Raw genomic sequence first — 25,147 nt, 5'->3', positions numbered from 1 at the left:
GTTTTTCCGGTTGGAGGAAGGTAACTAGTGGCGTGCCGCAGGGATCGGTACTCGGGCCGCAACTATTTACCATTTATATAGATGATCTGGAGGAAGGGACGGAGTGTAGGGTAACGAAGTTTGCAGACGACACAAAGATAAGTGGAAAAGTGAATCGTGTGGAGGACGGAGAAGATCTGCAGAGAGATTTGGACAGGCTGAGTGAGTGGGCGAGGATATGGCAAATGGAGTATAACGTTGAGAAATGCGAGGTTATACACTTTGGAGGAAATAATAACAAATGGGATTACTATCTCAATGGAAACAAATTAAAACATACTACCGTGCAAAGGGACCTGGGGGTCCTTGTGCATGAGACGCAAAAGCCCAGTCTGCAGGTACAACAGGTGATCAAGAAGGCAAATGGGATGTTGGCCTATATTGCGAAGGGGATAGAATATAAAAGCAGGGATGTCTTGATGCACCTGTACAGGGCATTGGTGAGGCCGCAGCTGGAATACTGTGTGCAGTATTGGTCCCCTTATATGAGGAAGGATATATTGGCATTGGAGGGAGTGCAGAGAAGGTTCACCAGGTTGATACCGGAGATGAGGGGTTTGGATTATGAGGAGAGGCTGAGGAAATTGGGTTTGTACTCGTTGGAGTTTAGAAGGATGAGGGGGGATCTTATGGAGACTTATAAGATAATGCGGGGGCTGGATAGGGTGGAGGCGGAGAGATTCTTTCCACTTAGTAAGGAAGTTAAAACTAGAGGACACAGCCTCAAAATAAAGGGGGGTCGGTTTAAGACAGAGTTGAGGAGGAACTTCTTCTCCCAGAGGGTGGTGAATCTCTGGAATTCTCTGCCCACTGAGGTGGTGGAGGCTACCTCGCTGAATATGTTTAAAGCGCGGATGGATGGATTCCTGATCGGTAAGGGAATTAAGGGTTATGGGGATCAGGCGGGTAAGTGGTACTGATCCACGTCAGATCAGCCATGATCTTATTGAATGGCGGGGCAGGCTCGAGGGGCTAGATGGCCTACTCCTGCTCCTATTTCTTATGTTCTTATGTTGTGTTGTGGAGAATGGGGTCATTGGCCCCGATCCCGACCGCATGCGTCCCCTCCTGGAGCTTCCCCTCCCCACCACCCTCAAAGCACTGAGGAGATGCCGAGGCTTCTTCTCATACTACGCCCAGTGGGTCCCCAATTATGCGGACAAAGCCCGTCCGCTCATCAAATCCATATCTTTTCCCCTAGCGGCGGAGGCCCGGCTGGCCTTTGACCGCATCAAAGCGGATATCGCGAAGGCCACGATGCACGCTGTAGACGAATCCACCCCATTCCAGGTGGAGAGCGATGCATCTGACTTTGCCCTAGCCGCCACTCTTAATCAGGCGGGCAAACCCGTGGCCTTCTTCTCGCGCACCCTCCAGGGCCCTGAAATGCGACACTCCTCTGTCGAAAAAGAGGCACAAGCCATCGTGGAGGCTGTGCGGCACTGGCGCCACTACTTAGCTGGCAAACGGTTCACCCTGCTCACGGACAAACGGTCCGTTGCCTTTATGTTCAGTAACGCGCAGCGGGGCAAAATCAAGAACGATAAGATTTTGAGGTGGAGCATCGAGCTCTCCACCGACAATTACTACATTTTATACCGGCCTGGGAAGCTCAATGAGCCCCCAGATGCCCTGTCCCGGGGGACCTGTGCCAGCGCGAACCTAGACCGGTTACAGACTCTCCACGACGACCTCTGCCACCCGGGGGTGACCAGGTTCTTCCACTTCATCAAGGCCCGGAACCTGCCCTATTCCATCGAGGAAGTCAGGTCTGTAACCAGGCACTACCAAGTCTGCGCGGAATGCAAGCCGCACTTCTATCGGCCAGACAGAGCGCACCTCATCAAAGCCACCCGCCCTTTCGAACGCCTATGCCCCCTCCCCTCCTCTGACCGCAACATATACTTCCTCAACGTCATCGGTGAGTATTCGCGGTTCCCCTTTGCTATTCCCTGCCCGGATATGACCTCGGCCACGGTCGTCAGGGCCCTGCACAGCCTCTTCATCCTGTTTGGTTTCCCCAGCTATATTCATAGCGACCGGGGTTCCTCTTTTATGAGTGACGAGCTGCGCCAGTACCTACTCTCCAAAGGCATAGCCTCGAGTAGGACCACCAGCTACAACCCCAGGGGGAACCGACAGGTGGAGAGGGAGAATGCGACAGCCTGGAAGGCTGTTTTATTAGCTCTCCGGTCTAAGGGTCTTCCAGTCTCCCGCTGGCAAGAGGTCCTCCCTGATGCGCTACACCCAACTAGGTCACTACTGTGCACGGCTACCAACGCCACCCCTCATGAACGAATGTTTGTTTTCCCCAGGAAGTCCTCCTCGGGGACCTCCCTACCGTCGTGGCTGAAGTCCCCAGGCCCTGTCCTGCTCCGGAAGCACGTGCGGACCCATAAATCGGACCCCCTGGTCGAAACGGTCCAACTCCTCCACGCCAACCCCCAATATGCCTATGTGGCGTATCACGACGGGCGGGAGGACACGGTCTCCATTCGCGACCTGGCACCCGCAGGTACTACGTCCCACGGCCCCTCACCCCCAGCTCCCAACATTGCCCATGATGCATCAGGGTCGCAGCACGCTCATTTAGCCCCCGTGTACGGCACGCCTGAGCCCCAGGAGCAGCCTCCACACACCCGGCAGTCTGAAGGCGCTACGGACGGCTTCACCGATTATAGACTGGCGTCTGACTCACCACCGCAGCCTCCTGAACCGGCACCATGGCCGACACTGCGGCGGTCGCAGCGACAGATCAAACCCCCGGAGAGACTGAACTTGTAACTCTGTGACTGTCGTTCCAGCACCTTGCCCCCGCTGAACTTTTTTAAACAGGAGGTGAATGTGGTGACCCACTGTAGTTGTCTGTTTATGTGATAGTTTATGTGATATGCCTGGACACGCCCCTGCTGCCTCAATCCGGGGCTCCGCCCTTCTCGGGGTATAAAGGTGACTGTTCTCCGCCCCTCTTGCCTCAGTTCGGATTAGCTATCGGTTCGGGAGTGCTCCAGTTCTTTGTTAATAAAAGCCTGTTATTTCGCAACAACGAGTCTTTGCGTAATCAATGGTGCATCACATTGGAAAGGGTGCAGAAGAGATTTGCCTGGTTTGGAGGATATGGACTACGAAGAAAGGCTGAATAAACTTGGATTATTTTCATTGGAGCTTCAGAGAGGAGGGGGGGGGAGGGGGGGGGGGGGGAGGGGGGGGGGAGGGGGGGGGGTAGGGGGGGGGAGGGGGGGGAGGGGGGGGAGGGGGGGGGAGGGGGGGTAGGGGGGGGAGGGGGGGGGCGGGGGGGGACGGGGACGGGCGGGGGGGGGGAGGGGGGAGGGGGGCGGGGGGGGACGGGGACGGGCGGGGGGGGGGAGGGGGGAGGGGGGAGGGGGGCGGGGGGGGGGGAGGGGGGGGTGGGGGGGAGAGGGGGGGCGGGGGGGGAGAGGGGGGGGGCGGGGGGGGAGAGGGGGGGGAGAGGGGGGGGGGCGGGGGGGGAGAGGGGGGGGGGCGGGGGGGGAGAGGGGGGGGAGGGGGGGGGAGGGGGGGGGAGGGGGGGGAGGGGGGGGGGAGGGGGGGGGGAGGGGGGGGGGAGGGGGGGGAGAGGGGGGGGAGGGGGGGGAGGGGGGAGGGGGGGGGAGGGGGGGGAGGGGGGCGGGGGGGGGAGGGGGGCGGGGGGGGAGGGAGGGGGGCGGGGGGGAGGGGGGAGGGGGGCGGGGGGGAGGGGGGGGAGGGGGGCGGGGGGGAGGGGGGCGGGGGGGGCGGGGGGGGAGGGGGGGGAGGGGGGCGGGGGGGGGGGAGGGGGGCGGGGGGGGCGGGGGGGGAGGGGGGGGAGGGGGGCGGGGGGGGGGGGAGGGGGGTTGGGGGGGCGGGGGGGAGGGGGGCGAGGGGGGCGGGGGGGAGGGGGGGGAAGGGGAGGGTGGGAGGGAGGCGGGGGGGAGGGGAAGGGGAGGGGGGGAAGGGGAGGGGGGGAAGGGGAGGAGGGGAGGGGGGGAAGGGGAGGAGGGGAGGGGGGGAAGGGGAGGGGGGGAAGGGGAGGAGGGGAGGGGGGGAAGGGGAGGAGGGGAGGGGGGGAAGGGGAGGAGGGGAGGGGGGGAAGGGGAGGGGGGGAGGGGGGGAAGGGGAGGGGGGGAGGGGGGGAAGGGGAGGGGGGGAGGGGGGGAAGGGGAGGGGGGGGGGGGAAGGGGAGGGGGGGAGGGGGGAAGGGGGGAAGGGGAGGGGGGAAGGGGAGGGGGGGGAGGTGCGGCCTGATAGAGGTTTACAAGATTATGACAGACTTGGATAGAGTGGATAGTCAGAGTCTTTTTCCCAGGGTCGAAGGGTCAGTTACCCAGGGGCATAGGTTGAGTGAGAGGGGGAAAGTTCAAGAGATGTAAGGGGCAAGCTTTTCACACAGAGGGTGGTGAATGCCTGGAATGCGCTGCCGGAGGAGGTGGTGGAAGCAGATTCTCTCTCAACTTTCAAGAGGCATCTGGATTGATACATAAATGGGCAGGGAATAGAGGGATATGGACCACGTAGGGGCAAAAACATATTAAATTAGAGAGGCATCTGTGTCAGCACAGACTTGGTGGGCCAAAGGGCCTATTCCTGTGCTGTATCGTTCTTTGTTCAATGTATAGTGATTGATCAGTGTATTTATGACTGGAAGGTTGTTTCCAGTGGCGTTCGACTGGGCAAAGTACTTGATCCCCTGATTTTTCAGGTATATATTAATGTTTTGGACATAATTGTAGGAGACATAATCAAGATGTTTTCAGACAATATAAAAATTAGCTGCGTAGGTGATGGTGAGGAGGATTGCTGTAGCCTGCAGGAGGACTGGTCAGGTGAGCAGAAAAGTGGCAAATGGAAAGTAACCTTAAGAAGCGTGAAGTGATGCATTTGGGGAGGTCAAACAAGGAAAAGGATTACACGATAAATGGGAGGATAGAAGAATATTTATCAATTGCAAAATCCTCAGGATGGAAATGTGCATCAACACCTATTCCTCAATGCTTGTTAATACACCTGAGTGTTTTACCATCAGAGTCAAAGAACAAAGAAAATTACAGCACAGGAACAGGCCCTTCGGCCCTCTAAGCCTGCACTGACCATGCTGCCCGATTGAACTAAAACCCTCTATCCTTCCGGAGACCGTATCCCTCTATTCCCATCCTATTCATGTATTTGTAAAGACGCCCCTTAAATGTCACTATCGTATCCGCTTCCACTACCTCCTCCGGCAGCAAGTTCCAGGCACCCACCACCCTCCAGGTAAAAAACTTGCCTTGTACATCTCCTTTAAACCTTGCCCCTCACACCTTAAACCTATGCCCCCTAGTAATTGACTCTTCCACCCTGGGAAAAAGCTTCTGACTATCCACTCTGTCCATGCCTCTCATAATCTTGTAGACTTCTATCAAGTCTCCCCTCAACCTCCGTCACTCCAGTGAGAACAAACCAAGTTTCTCCAACCTCTCCTCATAGTTAATGCCCTCCATACCAGGCAACATCCTGGTAAATCTTTTCTGTACCCTCTCCAAAGCCTCCACATCCTTATGGTAGTGTGGCAACCAGAATTGAACACTATATTCCAAGTGCGGCCTAACTAAGGTTCTATAAAGCTGCAACATGACTTGCCATTTTTTAAACTCAATACCCCGGCCGATGAAGGCAAGCATGCTGTATGCCTTCTTGACTACCTTCTCCACCTGCATTGCCACTTTCAGTGACCTGTGTATCTGTACACCCAGATCCCTCTGCCTATCAATACTCTTGAAGGTTCTGCCATTTACTGTATATTTCCTATTTGTATTAGACCTTCCAAAATGCATTACCTCACATTTGTCCAAATTAAACTCCATCTGCCATCTCTCCCCCAAGTCTCCAACCGATCAATATCCTGCTGTATCCTCTGATGGTCCTCATCGCTTTCCGCAAATCCACCAACCTTTGTGTCGTCCGCAAACTTACTAATCAAACCAGTTACATTTTCCTCCAAATCATTTATATATATTACAAACAGCAAAGGTCCCAGCACTGATCCCCAAGGAACTCCACTAGTCACAGCCCTCCATTCAGAAATGCACCCTTCCACTGCTACCCTCTGTCTTCTATGATCGATGTGGAGATGCCGGCGTTGGACTGGGGTAAACACAGTCAAGAAGTCTCTCAACACCAGGTTAAAGTCCAACAGGTTTATTTGGTAGCTAAAGCCACTAGCTTTTGGAGCGCTGCTCCTTCGGGTGAGTGGGAGTTCTGTTCACAAACAGGGCATATAAAGACACAAACTCAATTTACAAAATAATGATTGGAATGCGAGTCTTTACAGGTAATCATGTCTGAAAGGTACAGACAATGTGAGTGGAGAGAGAGTTAAACACAGGTTAAAGAGATGTGTATTGTCTCCAGCCAGGACAGTTAGTGAGATTTTGCAAGCCCAGGCAAGTCGTGGGGGTCATTATCTGTAACCTCTGATCTATTGCAATATCATATTCTAGGTCTGGCTCATAATTATGAGGATTGTAGATGAACGCTTCCGTAAAGAGGCTTCATTTCTTACAGCACTGGTTCTTCTTGCATTCTGTTGCTCTCTGTCAAATCTTTCCTGCAGCCTCTTCATCTTTCCTGGTTCTGTAAGCTTCCTGACACTTTCCTTACCAGGGAATAATGTGTAGTGTCTCTGGACATAATTTACAGGAAGCAAGTAAAATGGAAAACAAACAAATGCAATCTGAAAAAGTGAGCAGTGGATTTATGATGTAAGTTTGTCACATTATTTCTTGGTGTGTATGGTTAAGGTTTGTGAAAACATGTCAACAGTTATGGTGACAGCAGGAATGCGATGCAGAAAGGTCTGCAGGAACCCCTCTGGGAGGCCAAAGCTGCTTCCCCCAATGATGGAGGTAGTTAGATGTCATCTTCTCTATGATATCCCGTTGGCTGCAATTGGCTTACGGAGGAGTTTGCCAACAAACAAAGAGACAGTCAGACATTTGCTTTTATAGATATTCTGCATGTATTGAATGTTCAAAGTTTCAAAAACAGACATGAAGTCAGTGCACATTCTAATTCATCTCACATTTATTTTTAGAAATTGAGGCAACTGCAGGACACAAGAATCGTAGCTTTTTTTCATAAACATGAAATCCATTCATAGCATCATGGTGGGAAATACCCCAGTACCATTTTGGTAAGTGTGAAGAAACTACCTTGTTACACTCAGTCTGCATTAATGAAGAATATCAGCAAATAAAATTCAAATGAATTTCACTTCTCTCTTTGCCATCATCATGAGAGCTGCTCAGAATCAGCATGCTCCTTCACACGACAAAGTCATCACTCAAATACTGAATAATTCCTTGGAGTAGATAAGTAATGGTGGTTGACCAGGAAGTGCAAACTCCAGTGTTGCAGTTAGCAGGATCCCGTCTGGGAGGCCTAAGCCCCCTCCCCCACTGTTGGGGGAAGTTAGATGTCCTCTTCCCAATGGTGGCGTCCCTTTGGTTGCAATTGGCCTTCAGAGGAGTTTGCCAACAAACAAACAGACAGTCAGAAATTTGCTTTTACATATATATATATAATATATATATATCTGCATGGTTTTCTACTATTGTGATAAGGCTGTGCAGTTGATGTTGTCTATATGGACTTTAGCAAACCTTTGACAAGGTACCACATGGTAGGTTGTTGCATAAAGTTAAATCTCATGGGATCCAGGGTGAGGTATCTAAATAGATACAAAATTGGCTTCTTGACAGGTGGTTGTAGAGAGTTGTTTTTCAAACTGGAGGCCTGTGACCAGCGGTGTGCCTCAGGGATCAGTGCTGGGCCCCCTGTTATTTGTCATTTATATTAATGATTTGGATGAGAATATAGGGAGCATGGTTAGTAAGTTTGCAGATGTCACCAAGATTGGTGGCATAGTGGACAGTGAAGAAAGTTATCTCTAATTGCAACGGGATCTTGATCAATTGGGCCAGTGGGCTGACGAATGGCAGATGGAGTTTAATTAAGACAAATGCGAGGTGATGCATTTTGGTAGATTGAACCAGGGCAGGACTTACTCAGTTAATGGTAGGACGTTGGGGAGAGTTAAAGAACAAAGAGATCGAGGGGTACATGTTCATAGCTCCTTGAAAGTGGAGTCACAGATGGACAGTGTGGTGAAGGCATTCGACATGCTTGGTCTCATCGGTCAGAACATTGAATACAGGAGTTGGGACATCTTGTTGAAGTTGTAAGGCCACACTTGGAATACTGTGTGCAATTCTGGTCACCCTATTATAGAAAGGATATTATTAAACTAAAAAGAGTGCAGAAAAGATTTACTAGGATGCTACTGGGACTTGATGGATTGAGTTATAAGGAGAGGCTGAATAGACTGGGATTTTTTTCTCTGGAGCGTAGGAGGCTGAGGGGGTGACCATATAGAGGTCTATAAAATAATGAGGGGCATAGACAAGGTAGATCGTCAATATCTTTTCCCAAAGCTAGGGGAGTCTAAAACTAGAGGGCATAGGTGTAAGGTGAGAGGGGAGAGATACAAAAGTGTCCAGAGGGGCAATTTTTTCACACAGAGGGTGGTGAGTGTCTGGAACAAGCTGCCAGAGTAGAAGCGGGTACAATTTTATCTTTTAAAAAACATTTAGTTACATTGGTATGATGGGTATAGAGGGATATGGGTCAAATGTGGGCGATTGGAATTAGCTTAGGGTTTTTAAAAAAAGGGCAGCATGGACAAGTTGGGCCGAAGGCCTGTTTCCATGCTGTAAACCTCTGACTCTATGACACCTGTGAATTTCCAATAATGTAGAATTAAAAACTAGTGGCCATCCCATATATTGATCACACTGTCAAAGGATGCACCCTTTGCTAAGCATAGAAGCATTAGGCCATGTAATGTAAATATATTCTGTGGAGATGATGTCTAATCTGTTTCATGAAAGTCACAGGTTTTAGATGGGGACATCCTGGGGTTAATTACAGTGTAATTATTTTGCTATAGATTGGAAATTGGGCAGAAATCTCTGTCTGCTGAGTAAGGTCCCAAAAATCAGAAAGGAAATTATTTGCTTTCATTTTCTCAAAGGTCTTTCAATTGAAATGTGTCAACTGATGTGTTCTGGGTACACATGAACAAAATGGATAGATTGCTTTCTGCTGGAATGTAGCTGCAGAGTCTATGTTGGGGCTGCTATTTTGCACTGAGTGTGCTGAGCAGATGCTCCTGGATTCCTGCCACCATTTTCCTAACATGACACAATGTGGAACAGATAAAGTCAAATCTTTCTGGTTTTTAACAGGTCCACATCCTGCTGTCAGCAGCTGGTGTGGAATATTGGTTCCTTAAATCTCAATTTGTACAGCAAACTTTAAATATTTCAAAGACTCTTGAGCAATAAGACGACACTGCGTCCCTGTTTGTGGCAGACGCAAATTCCGTCATGGCCGCTAACTCTCTCGAAAAGACCATAATGGGATTTGCTCTGGGAGGAATCTCAGAATACAATTTTCACAGTCCCCCCGCCCCCCCCCCCCCCTCCCCCCTCCCCTAATCAGGTTCACGTCCAGTGAGGGTTTGCCTTATGCACGCATCCCCTCTACCCCCGCCCCCCCCCACCCCCCCGCACCACCGGCATGGCGTCACGCCAGTGGGAATCACTCATGGTTTCCAAACACAGAAACCAGCCATGATAACTGTGCCAGGGGCTCAGAGATGGTATAGCCTCTGGGTAATGAGGGACACAGCTGGCCAATGTCCTGGCACTACAGCCTTGCCCTGCCAATGTGGCGCGGCCAGGGTGAGTCCTCTAAGGAACTTGGGGGCTTCCCATTGTGTGGGGCTGCAATGAGGGGGGGGAGGGCGGAGGGGGGGGTTTGTCTGCAGGCAAGGGGTTGCGATTGCGGGGGAATGATTTGATTTATTATTGTCACATGTATGTTAGCAATGATGGAGGGAGGCAGGTCTTAAACTTCAATTTGAGATTGGAGCGTCCTTGGAGCTGGCCTTGACAGCGTCGTTAGGTCCCACCCTTCAGATCTGATGGCTCAAAACACACCCTCCTGCATTTTCTTTGACAAAGTGTCAGAAGATCTGGAGAGAAAACCTCCATGTTTCTGGGGAGAAACATGCTACTTTTCATCCAGATCCTGACACTTTGCCATTTCTTGGGAAAATGCTACCCTAAATCTATGTCAGGGTGGCACAGTGGTTAGCACTGCTGCCTCACAGGGCCAGGGACGCGGGTTTGATTCCGGTCTTGGGTCACTGTCTGTGCGGAGTTTGCATGTTCTCCTCATGTCTGCGTGGGTTTCCTCCGGGTGCTCCAGTTTCATAGAAACATAGAAAAACTACAGCACAATACAGGCCCTTCAGCCCACAACGTTGTGCCGAACATGTCCCTACCTTAGCGATTACTAGGCTTACCTATAACCCTCTATCTCCCAAGTCTAAAGATGCGTAGATTATGTGGATTGGCCATGATCAAAGCGTGGGGTTACAGGGATAGGGTGGGGGAGTAGGCCTAGGTAGAGTGCTCTTTTAGAGGGTCGGTGCAGACGCAATGGATCGAATGGCCTCCTTCTGCACTGTAGGAAATTCGGTGAATATATTTAGCACTGAGTACAACTCTGGAACTGTTTAGTTGAGACAAAACACTTAGAAATAAGTACCATAATCCTTAGAAATGAGTACCATAACCTTTCAGTGCTAGATAGCAGATTAAATTTTAACAAATGAACACAAATAGAAATAAAAGAACATCAGGAGTTAAAATTAAGCATTTCTCACTTTGTTTATTCAAAGCTGTCTTTTTTTCTACAACAATGTAGTTTTGTTGCAAGTTCATGGTTGGGTCTTTCCACTCTGTGATGGGTCTTGGAGTCAAGATGTGGAGATGCTGGCGTTGGACTGGGGCAAACACAATAAGAGTTTTAACAACATCAGGTTAAAGTCCAACAGGTTTGTTTGGTAGCAAATGCCATTCGCTTTCGGAGCACTGCTCCTTCGTCAGATGGAATGGATATCTGCTCTCAAACAGGGCACAGAGACACAAAATCAAGTTACAGAATACTGATTAGAATGCAAATCTTTACACCTAATCAGGTCTTAAAGATACTGATTAAGACCTGATTAGCTGTAAAGATTCGCATTCTAATAAGTATTCTGTAACTTGATTTTGTGTCTCTGAATGCCCTGTTTGAGAGCAGATATCCACTCCATCTGATGAAGGAGCAGCGGTCCGAAAGCTAATGGCATTTGCGACCAAACAAACCTGTTGGACTTTAACCTGGTGTTGTTAAAACTCTTACTGTCTTGGAGTCAATCCAGAAGAGCTATTATAGGCTGGAAAATTGGATTGCTCATTTTCATGCTGGTAGGTTGGGGGAGGGCAGTATCGCAATTTAAGTGTCCTGTCCTCTTGAGGGGGTCAGCATGTAAATGTCACGCAGCCTCTTAATTAAGTGTTGTAGTGTTCAGTGACCTCACGCCCTCTGCTGGCTGCCTGAATGTGTGGCAGGGAGTTCCAACAGCATGCATTGCTAGTACCTGTTTTAGCACCTGTTAAGGACAGCCTACCTATTTTAACGGGGAGCAACACAAATTATACAGAAGTTGCTACTCATTGTGCTGTACAAGTGGCTGTTAGAAGAAGGGCATCAAATGGAGTAACAGCCAGACACACAGACTGGTCCCAGTTTCCTGGATGTCACACTGGAGTCCTTAGTCCAGGAAGCTGGCAAGAGGAGAAAAGTCAGAATAATAAAAGCAAATTGCCACAGTTCCTGGCAATCTGAAATTGAAAAACTGCTGAAAAAACTCAGCTGGTTTGGCAGAAGAGAAAAAAGTTAAAGTTTTGAGTCTGTATGACTCCTCTTCAGACCAGGAGAAAAGTCATGTTCCACAATGAGCAGCCAGGAGTCCCTCAAATACTTCCCTGAAAAGGGAATGGAAGCAGGATGCAGGGTGGAAAATTCCCAGATTCTTGCCCAAAGAATCAGGCAGCAGTGCCACAAGTAGTTCAGTGACCTGGTACAGATAGTCAAGGTCAGTGAACGCATCTTCAAATAATATCTTCTACCCACCATGCATCCACCTCTCACACTGTTCAATACCATTCTTAGCAGTGTAGAGGATCAGAAGGACCTTGGGGTCCGGGTCCATAGGACTCTTAAATCGGCCTCGCAGGTGGAGGATGCGGTCAAGAAGGCGTACGGCGTACTGGCCTTCATTAATCGAGGGATTGAGTTTAGGAGTCGGGAGATAATGCTGCAGCTTTATAGGATCCTGGTTAGACCCCACTTGGAGTACTGCGCGCAGTTCTGGTCACCTCATTACAGGAAAGATGTTGAAGCCATTGAAAGGGTGCAGAGGAGATTTACAAGGATGTTGCCTGGATTGGGGGGCATGCCTTATGAGGATAGGTTGAGGGAGCTTGGTCTCTTCTCCCTGGAGAGACGAAGGATGAGAGGTGACCTGATAGAGGTTTACAAGATGTTGAGAGGTCTGGATAGGGTAGACTCTCAGAGGCTATTTCCAAGGGCTGAAATGGTTGCTACGAGAGGACACAGGTTTAAGGTGCTGGGGGGTAGGTACAGAGGAGATGTCAGGGGTAAGTTTTTCACTCAGAGGGTGGTGGGTGAGTGGAATCGGCTGACGTCGGTGGTGGTGGAGGCAAACTCGTTGGGGTCTTTTAAGAGACTTCTGGATGAGTACATGGGATTTAATGGGATTGAGGGCTATAGATAGGCCTAGAGGTGGGGATGTGATCGGCGCAACTTGTGGGCCGAAGGGCCTGTTTGTGCTGTGGCTTTCTATGTTCTAATACTCTGATATTTGAGCAAAGTTAAGTATGAAGAATTTCAGTGCCGCTGCAATCAAGGTATCAGCCAATTGGCTGAATGAATCAAATAACACTTCCTTCAGCTGTTCATAGTTGGCAGAGTTACAGACTGTATTCAACCAGCCCATGTTTGCAAATTTCAAAAAATGTGATTCTGTGATTGCCCTGCACTTGCTCAACAACTATGAGTGTGTGAATTGCTGCTGCTGTTTGTAGTTACTCCTACCAGGAGATCTGCTGTCATGGCTTGTTGCACTCATCTATATGTACTTTCTTCACACATCCATTGCAGCTAGTCTCCAACTATTTTGTCAAGCCTATCATCCAACTATACCGAGGTCGATCTCTTTCTGCTTCCCGCTGTTGTCTGTTCATTGTGACTGGCATGGAATTGGTGGGTGGGACAGGAAGTTTCAGACCATTTTGTTTATCTCTTTCAACTCTGACACCATTGTTCTCAGTATCTCAGTATAAAAGCCAAGTCCCTATCTATCTCCTAATGCAAATTTCTAAACCCAGCCTATAAAAAATGTTTGACTGTGTTTATCACCAAAAGGTAAGACGTGTTGCCGAATATGATATTGAGATTAAAGTTGTGAGAGCCTATATTGGGACCAAATAGCGAGTGTCAGACCAGAAGACAGATAGAGAAGAGTATGTTATGGCTGTGTAAAAGAACAAAGAAAATGACAGCACAGGAACAGGCTCTTTGCCCCTCCAAGCCTGCACCGACCAGGCTGCCCGATTGAACTAAAACCCCCTACCCTTCCGGGGACCATATCTCTCCATTCCCATCCTATTCATGTCTTTGTCCAGACGGCCCATAAAAGTCACTATTGTATCTGCTTCCACTACCTCCCCTGGCAGCGAGTTCCAGGCACCCACCATGCTCTTGTAAAGAAAAAACTTGAATCATACATCTCCTCTAAACCTTGCCCCTCGCACCTTAAACCGATGCCCCCCTAGTAATTGACTCTTCCACCTTGGGAAAAAGCTTCTGACTATCCACTCTGTCCATGCCTCTCATAATCTTGTAGACTTCAGGTCACCCTTCAACCTCCGTCATTCCAGTGAGAACAAACCAAGTTTCTCCAACCTCTCCTCATAGCTAATGCTATCCTCCGTAGCAGGCAACATCCTGGTAAATCTTTTCTGTACCCTCTCCAAAGCCTCCACATCCTTATGGTAGTGTGGCGACCAGAATTGAACTATATTCCAAGTGTGTCCCTGGAGAGGGAGCATGCGGTTGACGCCTTCCGCGCCCGTTGGGCACCACAGGGTTTGGGGTGCATTATCGACCCTAATAATCACATTATTATTTCATGTTTTTAAGTTTCCTTTGTACTTTGATTTTTGTTCGGGCTGTTCCCCCTCCTTTTGGGGAGCTGCCCCTTTTACTTTGTCCTGATGTAATTTGAGTTTGTTTATTTGGTTTGACCTTAAAAGAGGCCAAGTGAGGCCTAACTAAGGTTCTATTTCCTATCTGTATTAGACTTTCCAAAATGCTTTACCTCACATTTGTCCGGATTAAATTCCATCTGCCATCTCTCCACTCAAGTCTCCTCTGATGGTCCTCATCAATATCTGCAAATCCACTAACCTTTGTGTCGTCTGCAAACTTACTAATGAAACCAGTTACTTTTTTCCTCCAAATAAGTTAGTGGTAGGGCGTTGGGAAGAGTTACAGAACAAAGAGATCTCGGGGTACAGGTTCATAGCTCCTTGAAAGTGGAGTCACAGGTGGACAGAGTGGTGAAGATGGCATTCGGCATGCTTGGTTTCATCGGTCAGAACACTGAATACAGGAGTTGGGACGTCTTGTTGAAGTTGTATAAGACATTGGTATGGCCACACTTGGAATATTGTGTGCAATTCTGGTCACTATTATAGAAAGGATATTATTAAACTAGAAAGAGTGCAGAAAAGATTTACCAGGATGCTACCGGGACTTGATGGATTGAGTTATAAGGAGAGGCTGAATAGACTGGGACTTTTTTCTCTGGAGCTTAGGAGGCTGAGGGGTGACCTTATAGAGGTCTATAAAATAATGAGGGGCATAGACAAGGTAGATAGTCAATATCTTTTCCCAAAGGTAGGGGAGTCTAAAACTGGAGGGCATAGGTTTCAGGTGAGAGGGGAGAGATGCAAAAGTGTCCAGAGGGGCAATGTTTTCACACAGAGGGTGGTGAGTGTCTGGAACAAGCTGCCAGAGGTAGTAGGAGAGGAGGGTACAATTTTATCTTTTAAAAAGCATTTAGATAGTTATATGGGTACGATGGGTATAGAGGGATATGGGCCAAATGCAGGCAATTGGGATTAGCTTTGGGGTTTTAAAAAAAAGGGTGGCATGGACAAGTTGGGCCGAAGGGCCTGTTTCCATGCTGTAAACCTCTATGACTCTATAATCATTTACAAACAGTGAAGGTCCCAGCATTGATCTCTAAGGGATGCCACTTGTCACAGCCTTCCATTCACAAACACACCTTCCACTGCTACCCTCTGTCTTCTATGACCGAGCCAGTTCTGTATCCACCTTGCCAGCTCACCTCTGATCCCATGCGACTTCACCTTCTGCACCAGTCTGCCATGAGGGACCTTGTCAAAGGCCTTACTGAAGTCCATGTAGGCAACATCCACTGTCGCTGAGCAGAAACTGATAGCCAGGTTCTGCACACGAGGACGGCCTCAACCGGGATCTTGGGTTCATGTCACACTATCTGTAGCCCCCACAACTTGCATGGACTTGCAAAGTCTCACTGGCTGTCCTGTCTGGAAACAACACACATCTCTTTAACCTGTGCTAATGCTCTCTCCACTCATATTGTCTGTACCTTTAAGACTTGATTAGCTGTAAAGACTCGCATTCCAATCATTATTCATTATTCTGTAAATTGAGTTTGTGTCTTTATATGCCCTGTTTGTTGTTTATGAGCAGATCTCCCACTCACCTGATGAAGGAGCAGCGCTCCGAAAGCTAGTGGTGTTTGCTACCAAATAAACCTGTTGGACTTTAACCTGGTGTTGTTCGACTCCTTACTGTGTTTACTCCAGTCCAACGCCAGCATTGCCACATCATGACATTCCCTGTAGCCAGTGAGGATACAAAGATTTCTCTCAAGGCCCCAGCAATTTCCTCCCCTTGCCTCTCTCAGTAATCTGGGGTATATCCCATCAGGCCCTGGGGTCTTGTCTACCTTAATGTTTCTCAAGAACCCCAATACTCCCTCCTTTTTGATCTCAACCTCACCCAAACTATCTACACACCCTTCCCCAAACTCATCATCCACCAAGTCCTTCTCTTTGGTGAATACTGATGCAAAGTATTCATTTAATATCTCACCCATTTCCTCTGACTCCATGCATAGATTTCCTCCCCTGTCCTTGAGTGGGCCAGCCCTCTCCCTGGCTACCCTCTTGCTCTTTATAACTGTACAAAAAGCCTTAGGATTTTCCTTAATCCTGCTGGCCAATGACTTTGTGATCTCTTTTAGCCCTCCTTACTCCTTGCTTAAGTTTCTTTCTACTTTCCTTGTATTCCACACTTGCTTCGTGTGTTCCCAGCCTCCTAATCTTGACAAATGCTTCCTTTTTCTGACGAGGCTCACAATATATCCTGTTATCCAAGGTTCCTGAAACTTGCCATACTTATCCTTCATCCTTACAGGAATGTGCTTGTCCTGAATTCCTGTCAACTTACACTTGAAAGCCTCCCACGTGCCAGATGTTGATTTGTCCTCAAACATCTGCCCCCAATCTAGATTCTTCAGTTCCTGCCTAATATTGTTGTAATTAGCCTTCCCCCAATTTAGCACCTTAATTTGAGGACTACACTTATCTTTATCCATCAGTACCTTAAAGCTTACTGAATTGTGGTCACTATTCCCGAACTGCTCCCCAACTGAAACGTCAACCACCTGGCTGGGCTCATTCCCCAATACCAGGTCCAGTACGACCCCTTCCCTCAGTCTATCTACATGCTGTTTCAAGAAGCCCTCCTGGATGCTCCTTACAAACTCTGCCCCATTCACGCCCCTAGCACTAAGTGAGTCCCAGTCAATAAAGGGGAGGTTAAAATCTCCACCACGGCAACCCTGTTACTTTTACACCGTGCCAAAATCTGCCTACATATCTGTTCCTCTATCTCCCATTGGCTATTGGGAAGCCTATAGTAAACCCCTTACATTGTGACTACACCCTTTCTATTCCTGAGCTCTACAGATATTGTCTCGCTGTATGAGCCCCCCGAGGTGTCTTCCCGCAGTACAGCTGTGATATTCTCCTTAACCAGTAGTGCAATTCCCCCACTCCCTTTTACATCCCCCTCTATCCCACCTGTACTGTTGCCAAAATTATTCAATCTACACAGAACAAATATTGAAAGAATTAAATATATTTCCAAGGGTAAAAATTGAAAGCAGATTGCTATATTGAAAATAATCAGTTGATCTTGTAATGTGGCTCTCTTATCTTGCTAGAAGCAACATATTTATACAAACAAAAATAACACGTTCAAGCTTTGCACCTTTTTGAATTACCTGCAAGCATGTGAGACTAGAGCTCCCTATTGCTTTTTCCATGGCAAAACTATGACCAATCGGAGGTGACTTGCCAACAAGTCATCATTCCATTTCACCTGTAATATAAAATAGTGATCATTTGAAATTTGGCATTCTTGCATTTGTTCTGTTGATTGCAAGACAAAAAGCTTCAACAACATGTTTATTTGCATTGTTTTACATATTTCCCACTGTTGCTCTACTTCATTATTTGCCAATATAGTCACTCATTTAATTTTCCAACTTATATTCTGAGGCCCCAGTATTAGTTTTGCCCCAATCTATAAACCTGGTTTTATCATACTTGTGTCTTTCTCTTTGCTAACTGAGGACAGGTAGAAGACAAGTTCAACATAATCAAGAGAGTTTAAGTGAACTTCTGCAAATTTACAGGGTAGAGGAGGTGGTTTGCCAAGCCTGCGGTAAATGCTTTAGCAGTGCAATGTGGCTGAGTGGAGTATGCACAAAACCTGTGTGTGTGACCCATCGCTTTAGCTTGCTGGACTTCCTGCATTACTATGCAGGCTGGCAGTTGTCTCAAAATACCACAACACTACAAAAAAAATAGAAAATACTAGAAATAAAATTCAGATTCTATAAAGATGAAAAAAGTTAATATTTCAGGAATCTACCCTTTGTCTTCTAGATCCTTCCAGACTACAGCTATCAGCCCGATCTTTCTTTTTTTTGAAAATGTCAGTTACCAGCTCAGTTCCTATTCCTCTTATTCAGTCCAATCTAGTTAGTTCTGAAATCTCAGCTTTGCATTGTTTCAATTACCTTTCTATATACAGGAGGAATCAGTGAATGAGTTTCAGTCCAAGACTCAAATCACATGGACTTAGGGGTGGGCTGGCTAGATGGATACAGAACTGGCTTGGTCATAGGAGGTAGAGAGTAGCAGTGGAAGGGTGTTTTTCAGAAGTGAGAGCCTCTCAGCTGTAGTTCAGTAAAGGAAATGCAAGTCCTGCTTTTTCATAAACTCCCTTTATTTTCTGATTCAACTTCACATACACATCCAACACCCAGTGCCACCTGTAACCCCTTTATATATCCAAGTGAGTGCTATTCAACAATTAACATAACAAATTAGGTCTAAAGTGGAAGGTAGTAGTTAACCCATTCCTGACAAGACTCCTCTTCATAGAATCCTACAATGCAGAAGGAGGCCATTTGGCCCATCGAGTCTGCACCAACCACAGTCCCACCTAGGCCCTATCCCCATAACTCCATACATTTACCTTAACTAGTCCCCCTGACACTAAGGGGCAATTTAGCATGACCAATCCACCTAACCTGCATATCTTTCGACTTCCTTAAAAAAAAAGTTTTGATAAATTTGTCCCTACAGAAAACACACTGTATTACCCCTTCCCCATTTTATTTTTTTATTTGAAGATGAAAAAAATTATGTTTATAGAAAGGTACAACCTTCTTTGATAATGTCCAAAAGTTTCTTTGAACTAGTCCCTCTTTGTAAAGCAATTGGACAATTGATAACTACCATCAACCCATTTTATTTTTGATATTTTACCATTGTCCAACATTTGTTTGAAACTGGCTCTGTCTATCCGTAACCTTTTCCCATTTACACTCCTAATGGAGTGCACATTTTCCCAAAGGGACTATTGTCAATGTGACTCAATGGATATTTTACCCAAATCCCCTAACCCCAAAATTTCTGTTAATACCTGGGATTTATAAAGGGCCATGTCCACTGCGTTTACAAGGCTTAGTGTCTTAGCGGCCAATGTGCTTTTTACCACTCCTTATTTTCTTTGTTTCACATACAGGAGGGCAATATTTACCATTTACTCCCCAAAGAAAGATTATAAAATCTCCCGTGCTTGAAAACCCACCACACAAATTGGCATAGGATGTATCACTATAAACTATGAGTTTCAGGTGCCAAAAACAGGGACCTTAAAACACACTTCTGCTAGGTAATCAGGACTTGATTACCTGTAAAGACTCGCATTCCAACCATTACTTTGTAAATTGAGTTTGTGTCTTTATATGCCCTGTTTGTGAACAGAACTCCCACTCACCTGACGAAGGAGCAGTGCTTTGAAAGCTTGTGGCTTGTGCTACCAAATAAACCTGTTGGACTTTAACCTGGTGTTGTTAGACTTCTTACTGGGCTTACCCCAGTCCAACGCCGGCATCTTCACATCATTTCTGTCAAGGAGCCAATTTTGTATCCATTTAGATACCTCACCCTGGATCCTGTGAGATTTAATCTTATGCAACAACCTACCGTGCGGTACCTTGTCAAAGGCCTTGCTAAAGTCCATGTAGACAACCTCAACTGCACTGCCCTCATCTACCTTCTTGGTTACCCCTTCAAAAAACTCAATCAAATTTGTGAGACATGATTTTCCACTCACAAAGCCATGCTGACTGTCCCTAATCAGTCCTTGCGTCTCTAAATGTCTGTAGATCCTGTCTCTCAAAATACCTTCCAACAACTTACCCACCACAGATTTGAGGCTCACTGGCCTGTAGTTCCCAGGCTTTTCCCTGCAGCCTTTTAAAACAAAGGCACATTTGCCACCCTCCAATCTTCAGGCACCTCACCCGTGACTATCGATGATTCAAATATCTCTGTTAGGGGACCTGCAATTTTCTCCCTCGCCTCCCACTTTCAAGGAGCTATGATCTCTTTGGTCTGTAACTCTCCCCAATGCCCTACCATTAACTGAGTAAGTCCTGCACTGGTTTAATCTACCAAAATGCACACATTAATCTAAATTAAACTCCATCTGCCATGGGTTACACTTCATCAGATCCCGAGGATTTATCTACCTTGATGCGCTTTAAGACTTCCAGCACTTCTTTCTCTGTAATATGAACACTCCTCAAATTATCACTATTAATTTCCTCGAGTTCCCTAACATCCATGCTTTTCTCAACAGTAAATACTGATGAGAAATATTCATTTAGGATCTCACCCATCCCTTGTGGATCCACACATAGATGACCTTGTTAAACTTTTGCCCTTTATGCATTTATAGAAGCTCTTTGTATTCTCCTTTGCCTTATCTGCCAAAACAATATTGTGTCCCCTTTTTGCCCTCCTGATTTCTCTCTTGACTCTACTACACCCCCTATACTCTTCAAGGGATTCACTTGATCCCAGCTGCCTATGCATACCATGTGCCTCCTTCTTCTTCTTGACCAGGGCCTCAATATCCTGAGTCATCCAGGGTTCCCCACTTCTGCCAGCCTTGCCTTTCACTCTAAGAGGAATGTACTTACCCTGAACCTTGGTTAACACACTTCTGAAAGCCTCCCACTTACCAGACGACCCTTTGCCTTCCCACAGACTATCCCAATTAACTTTTGAAAGTTCCTGCCTGATGCCATCAAGATTGTCCTTGCCCCAATTTAGAATTTTAACTTTTGGGCCAGACCTATCATTCTCCATAGCTATCTTAAAACTAATGGAATTATGGTCACTGGTCGCAAAGTGATCCCTCACTGACACTTCTGTCACCTGCCCTTCCTTATTTCCCAAGAGGAGGTCAAGTTTTGCCCCCTCTCTAGTCGGGCCATCCACATACTGAATGAGAAATTCCTCCTGAATACACTCAACAAATTTCTCTCCATCCAACCCTCTAATGGTATGGCTGTCCCAGTCAATGTTGGGAAAGTTAAAATCTCCGACTATTACCACCCTATTTTTCTTGGAGCTATCTGTAATCTCCTTACATATTTGCTCCTCAATTTCCCGCTGACTATTTGGGGACCTATAGTACAACCCTATCAAAGTGATTTCCCCCTTCTTATTTCTCAGTTCTACCCATATAGACTCAGTGGCCGAACCCTTGGATATATCCCCTCTCAGTACTGCCTTTACTACTTAATGTGCTCTTTTGTCTGTAAGAAACTTTGCCACATTCCTGTCCCTATCCATTTTTCCTTGATCTGATCCAGGGTTACTCTTTTTTCTTTACTATGGACAACTGTTGATTGACTAAATCTGGTCACTAAATCTACAAAGTGCAAAATTAATATATTGTTTGCTTTATCCCAGATCTTAAGGTCCATTGCCACAATGTCGTTAAAATCTCTGGCCAAAGGTAGATTTACTATCGGTTGTGATGGTGTCCTTCTGTACTTCCTACAAACCTCACGCCAATCACTGACCTGTTCTACAAGCTTAGTATAGGGCCTGATTTTACAAAACGGGCGCAAAAACATAGTAAAGTGAGGCCATTAACGCGATCCGCGCCCGCACAGATGGCCACTTTACCGAGGCCCGGGAAAGGCCGCGATCCGAACCACGCCCGAAACGGGTGCAATGGCGATTTAAATACATTTGCATGCATTTCAATTGAATTAATGAACTGCCCACCCAACTTTATCAGCATTTCCCCCTTTGCCATCGCGTTCGCCGATCTGGAATCGTGCCGAAATGGACATGCTGAATAAAAGTCTGTTTCGGGCGCTCCAGCTGCTGAAGAGATGAGTTCAGCGCTTCCGACGGCTCTCTGACTCAGATCGGTGGCGAGGGGGAGGCTGGGGGGGGGGGGGAGGGGTTGCGGGCAAATCATTCTCTGGTGGGGGGGGGGGGGGAGGGAGGAGGTCAGATCATTCTTTGGTTGGGGGGAAGGAGGGCAGATCGTTGTCTGGTTGTGGGGAGGAGGGAGGCGGGTCAGATCATTCTCTGGTTTGGGGGGAAGGAGGGCAGATCGTTGTCTGGTTGGGGGTGGAGGAGGGCAGATCATTCTCTGCGGGGGAGGGGGTGGGGAGTGAGGCCAGATCGTTCTCGTGGGGGGGGGGGCAGTGAGGCCAGATCAGTCTCTGGGAGAGGGGAGGAGGGAGGCAGGTAAGATGGATCTCTGGTGTGGGGGACAGGGGGGTCTGCTGCCACTCTGCGGGCAATCGGTGGGGGAGTAGGGGGCAGGGGGTCGCGATCAGTCTGGGTAAGAGGGGGGTGGGTGGATAAGGGGGACAGTGATGTCTGTGGGGGCCATCGCTCCCGCTTTTCACTCCTGGGCCGCTTTATCCGCTTTTTTGTGGCCCGGGAGCGATGTGACAGGGGCACGGTTTTTCAAATTTTTTTCTCACTGCGCATGTGCAGTTCAGAGCTCCGATCGTTTAGGGCACGCTAAACCCCACCCACAGCGCAATTCAGACCCACGATTTTTTATCAGGCTAAGTGTGTACGGGGGCGCCTGAGAGCAGATTTCCAAGTCGGATCTGAATTGCGTCCAGATTCAGCACTTAGAATGAAAATGGTAAAATCAGGCCCATAGTCTTCATCTCTTACACCTGCATCCTTTAATAAAATTTGCAGCCTCCGAGGAGATGGATGCCGATGCAGCTTCAACACAGTGAGCTTTTTATCAGCTAACGCACCATTTCCGGATGCTAATAACATTTCCTTAACTTCTTTCCTCGAAAAATTGTCATTAACGGAATACAATAGTGTTCCGACTTTGTAAATTGTAAGTTCACCATTTTTCCAAAAACTGTTGCCTTCTCATTTTCCACATCCAATTTCATGTGTGCTTTCTTCATCTACGGTCGACTCAGAAGCAAAGGTATCTCATTTGACACAACATCTGTGCTAATGAAATGATTCGCTCCAGGAATATTGCAAGGGATCATCACTCTTATCAGTGAGTTCAGGGTATTATCATCCCCAAACCTGAAATCTGCTGCCACTCTGCGGGCAATCGGTGGGGGAGAAACTTGTGGAACTTTCAAATTCTTTAACCATGTTCCAAGTTTCAGTATTTAAAGAGTCTAGGTAACATTTTAATCAGTCAATTCCAGACATGGTAGACGTACAGCCACTGTCCAATACAGCACAATTAAAGGACTCTGCAACCAAAACTTTCACTGCAGGAGTAAAACTTCTTGTTATTAAGATAATGCCGCCTTTCTGGTCACTGTTTCTTTCCTCTTCCGTGTCATGTGTAGCTTCAAACACTCTATTAGATTGTTTCAGACATTTGAAAGCACAATTAAATTTAGAGTCACACTGAAAAATCATATCCCGGGCATTTCTAGGGTTCATTTTTTTTGTTACCACTCTCCATATCCTTCCTCCTGTTATAGACATTAAAGGGATTTCTGTCCTCCTAATTTCTGAGTCCCAATCTTCTGCCGTATTCCCGTAGCCGGCTTGTGTCTGTATGATTGCACTATTCTGTTAACAGCGTATCTGCCGCAGTCTCTTTTATCACTGACTGACCCATTTGTGTCCTAAAAGCCATGTGGATAGAATGCATCCCTAAAAATTTTTTTAAGGCCTCTAACATTTGATCATGTAAAGGTACCTTTGTCTGCAAATTTAACTGCTGTCAAAACCAGGAGCCTATCCATATTTGTAACTTTAGCATAGTCCAGTAGCTTAAATGCCAACACGGACTGTGGAATTTTCAAGCAGTGTTTTTGCATCCTTATATAAAGTGTATTAAATTCCATCACACATTCTTCATTAGAAATAGCCTCTGATTTCTGAAATGTATCGAAATCTGACCAGGCTTCATACACACTTCATTGGTCATCCTTTTGATAAATCTCATCTATAAAGACTAGTAAATTGTCCAGCCCTTTCTCAGAGTCCAAATGTTCTAACTCCAATTCGGAAAATACTTTGTGTCTAATTTTACTTCTCTCTGGTAAAGAAAGAGCCAAGGCCATTCCTTGTTTTCTTTTTCCTAAACCGGTTACCATGGTCCACATGATGACTTCACTTCTCCATTGGTCATAAGGTTCAGTGTCAGAGAGTAATGGTGGATCGTCATATCCTGACACTTTTACTCTGGGTTCAGTCATTTTGTTGTCTCCCATTCACTCCTTCATTGATTGGAAATGCTGAGTGAAGTTTTGTTTTTTGAAAAAGCCCTTTACTTGAAACAGTAATTATTCTCTGCTACCAATGTATGAGCCTCTCAGTTGCAGTCCAGTAAAAGAAACACAAGTCCTACTTCTTCATAAACTCCCTTTATTTTCTGATTCAATTCCACATATATACCTCCAACACCCAGTGCCACCTGTAACCTCTTTATATATCTTGGTGAGGTCTATTAAACAATTAACATAACAAATTAGGTCCAAGGTGCAAGATAATAGTTAATCCATTCCTAATACTGTAGTTAGTGGTGTTCTGCAGGGATCAATACGGGGACCTCTGTTGTTTGTAGTATATATAAATGATCTGGAGGAAATTGTGGGTGATCTGATTAGTAAATTTGTGGATGACACAAAGATAGGTGGAGTTGCTGACAGTGCCGGGGATTGTCAGAGGATACAACAGGATATAGAAAGATTGGCAATTTGGGCACAGAAATGGCAGATGGAGTTTAATCTAGACAAATGTGAGGTGTTGCATTTTGGAGGATCAAATTTAGGTGTGAATTATACTGTAACTGGCAGAATCCTTAGGAACGTTATCATACGGAGGGATCTGGGCGTGTAGGTCCATAGTTCCCTAAAAGTGGCAACACAGGTGGGAAGGCATTTGGCATGCTCACCTTCATTGGCCGGGGCATTGAGTACAGGAGTTGGCAAATCATGTTGCAGCTATATAAACCCTTGGTTAGGCCACATTTGGAGTATTGCGTGCAGTTCTGGTCACCACACTACCAGAAGGACGTCGAAGCTTTGGAGAGAGTGCAAAGAAGGTTAGAACATAGAACATAGAACATTACAGCGCAGAACAGGCCCTTCGGCCCACGATGTTGCACCGACCAGTTAAAAAAAAAACTGTGACCCTCC

The 25,147-nt window shown here is 47.1% G+C and overlaps 1 protein-coding gene across 1 annotated transcript in view; it reads left to right on the top strand.

The window, feature by feature from the left end:
- Positions 1-25,147, top strand: part of LOC144480398 (thrombospondin type-1 domain-containing protein 4-like) — a 226,786-nt gene that overhangs the window by 8,251 nt on the left and 193,388 nt on the right. The window contains exon 2 of the mRNA XM_078199803.1: positions 7,106-7,204. Within this exon, the coding sequence (XP_078055929.1) occupies positions 7,155-7,204 (50 nt within the window). The 5' untranslated portion in view covers positions 7,106-7,154. The remainder of the gene's footprint in view (positions 1-7,105; positions 7,205-25,147) is intronic.

The sequence above is a fragment of the Mustelus asterias genome, chromosome 29 (genome assembly GCF_964213995.1).
Source record: "Mustelus asterias chromosome 29, sMusAst1.hap1.1, whole genome shotgun sequence".
In the NCBI taxonomy this organism is placed as follows: Eukaryota; Metazoa; Chordata; class Chondrichthyes; order Carcharhiniformes; family Triakidae; genus Mustelus; species Mustelus asterias.
This window is presented reverse-complemented; position numbering and strand designations above follow the sequence as displayed.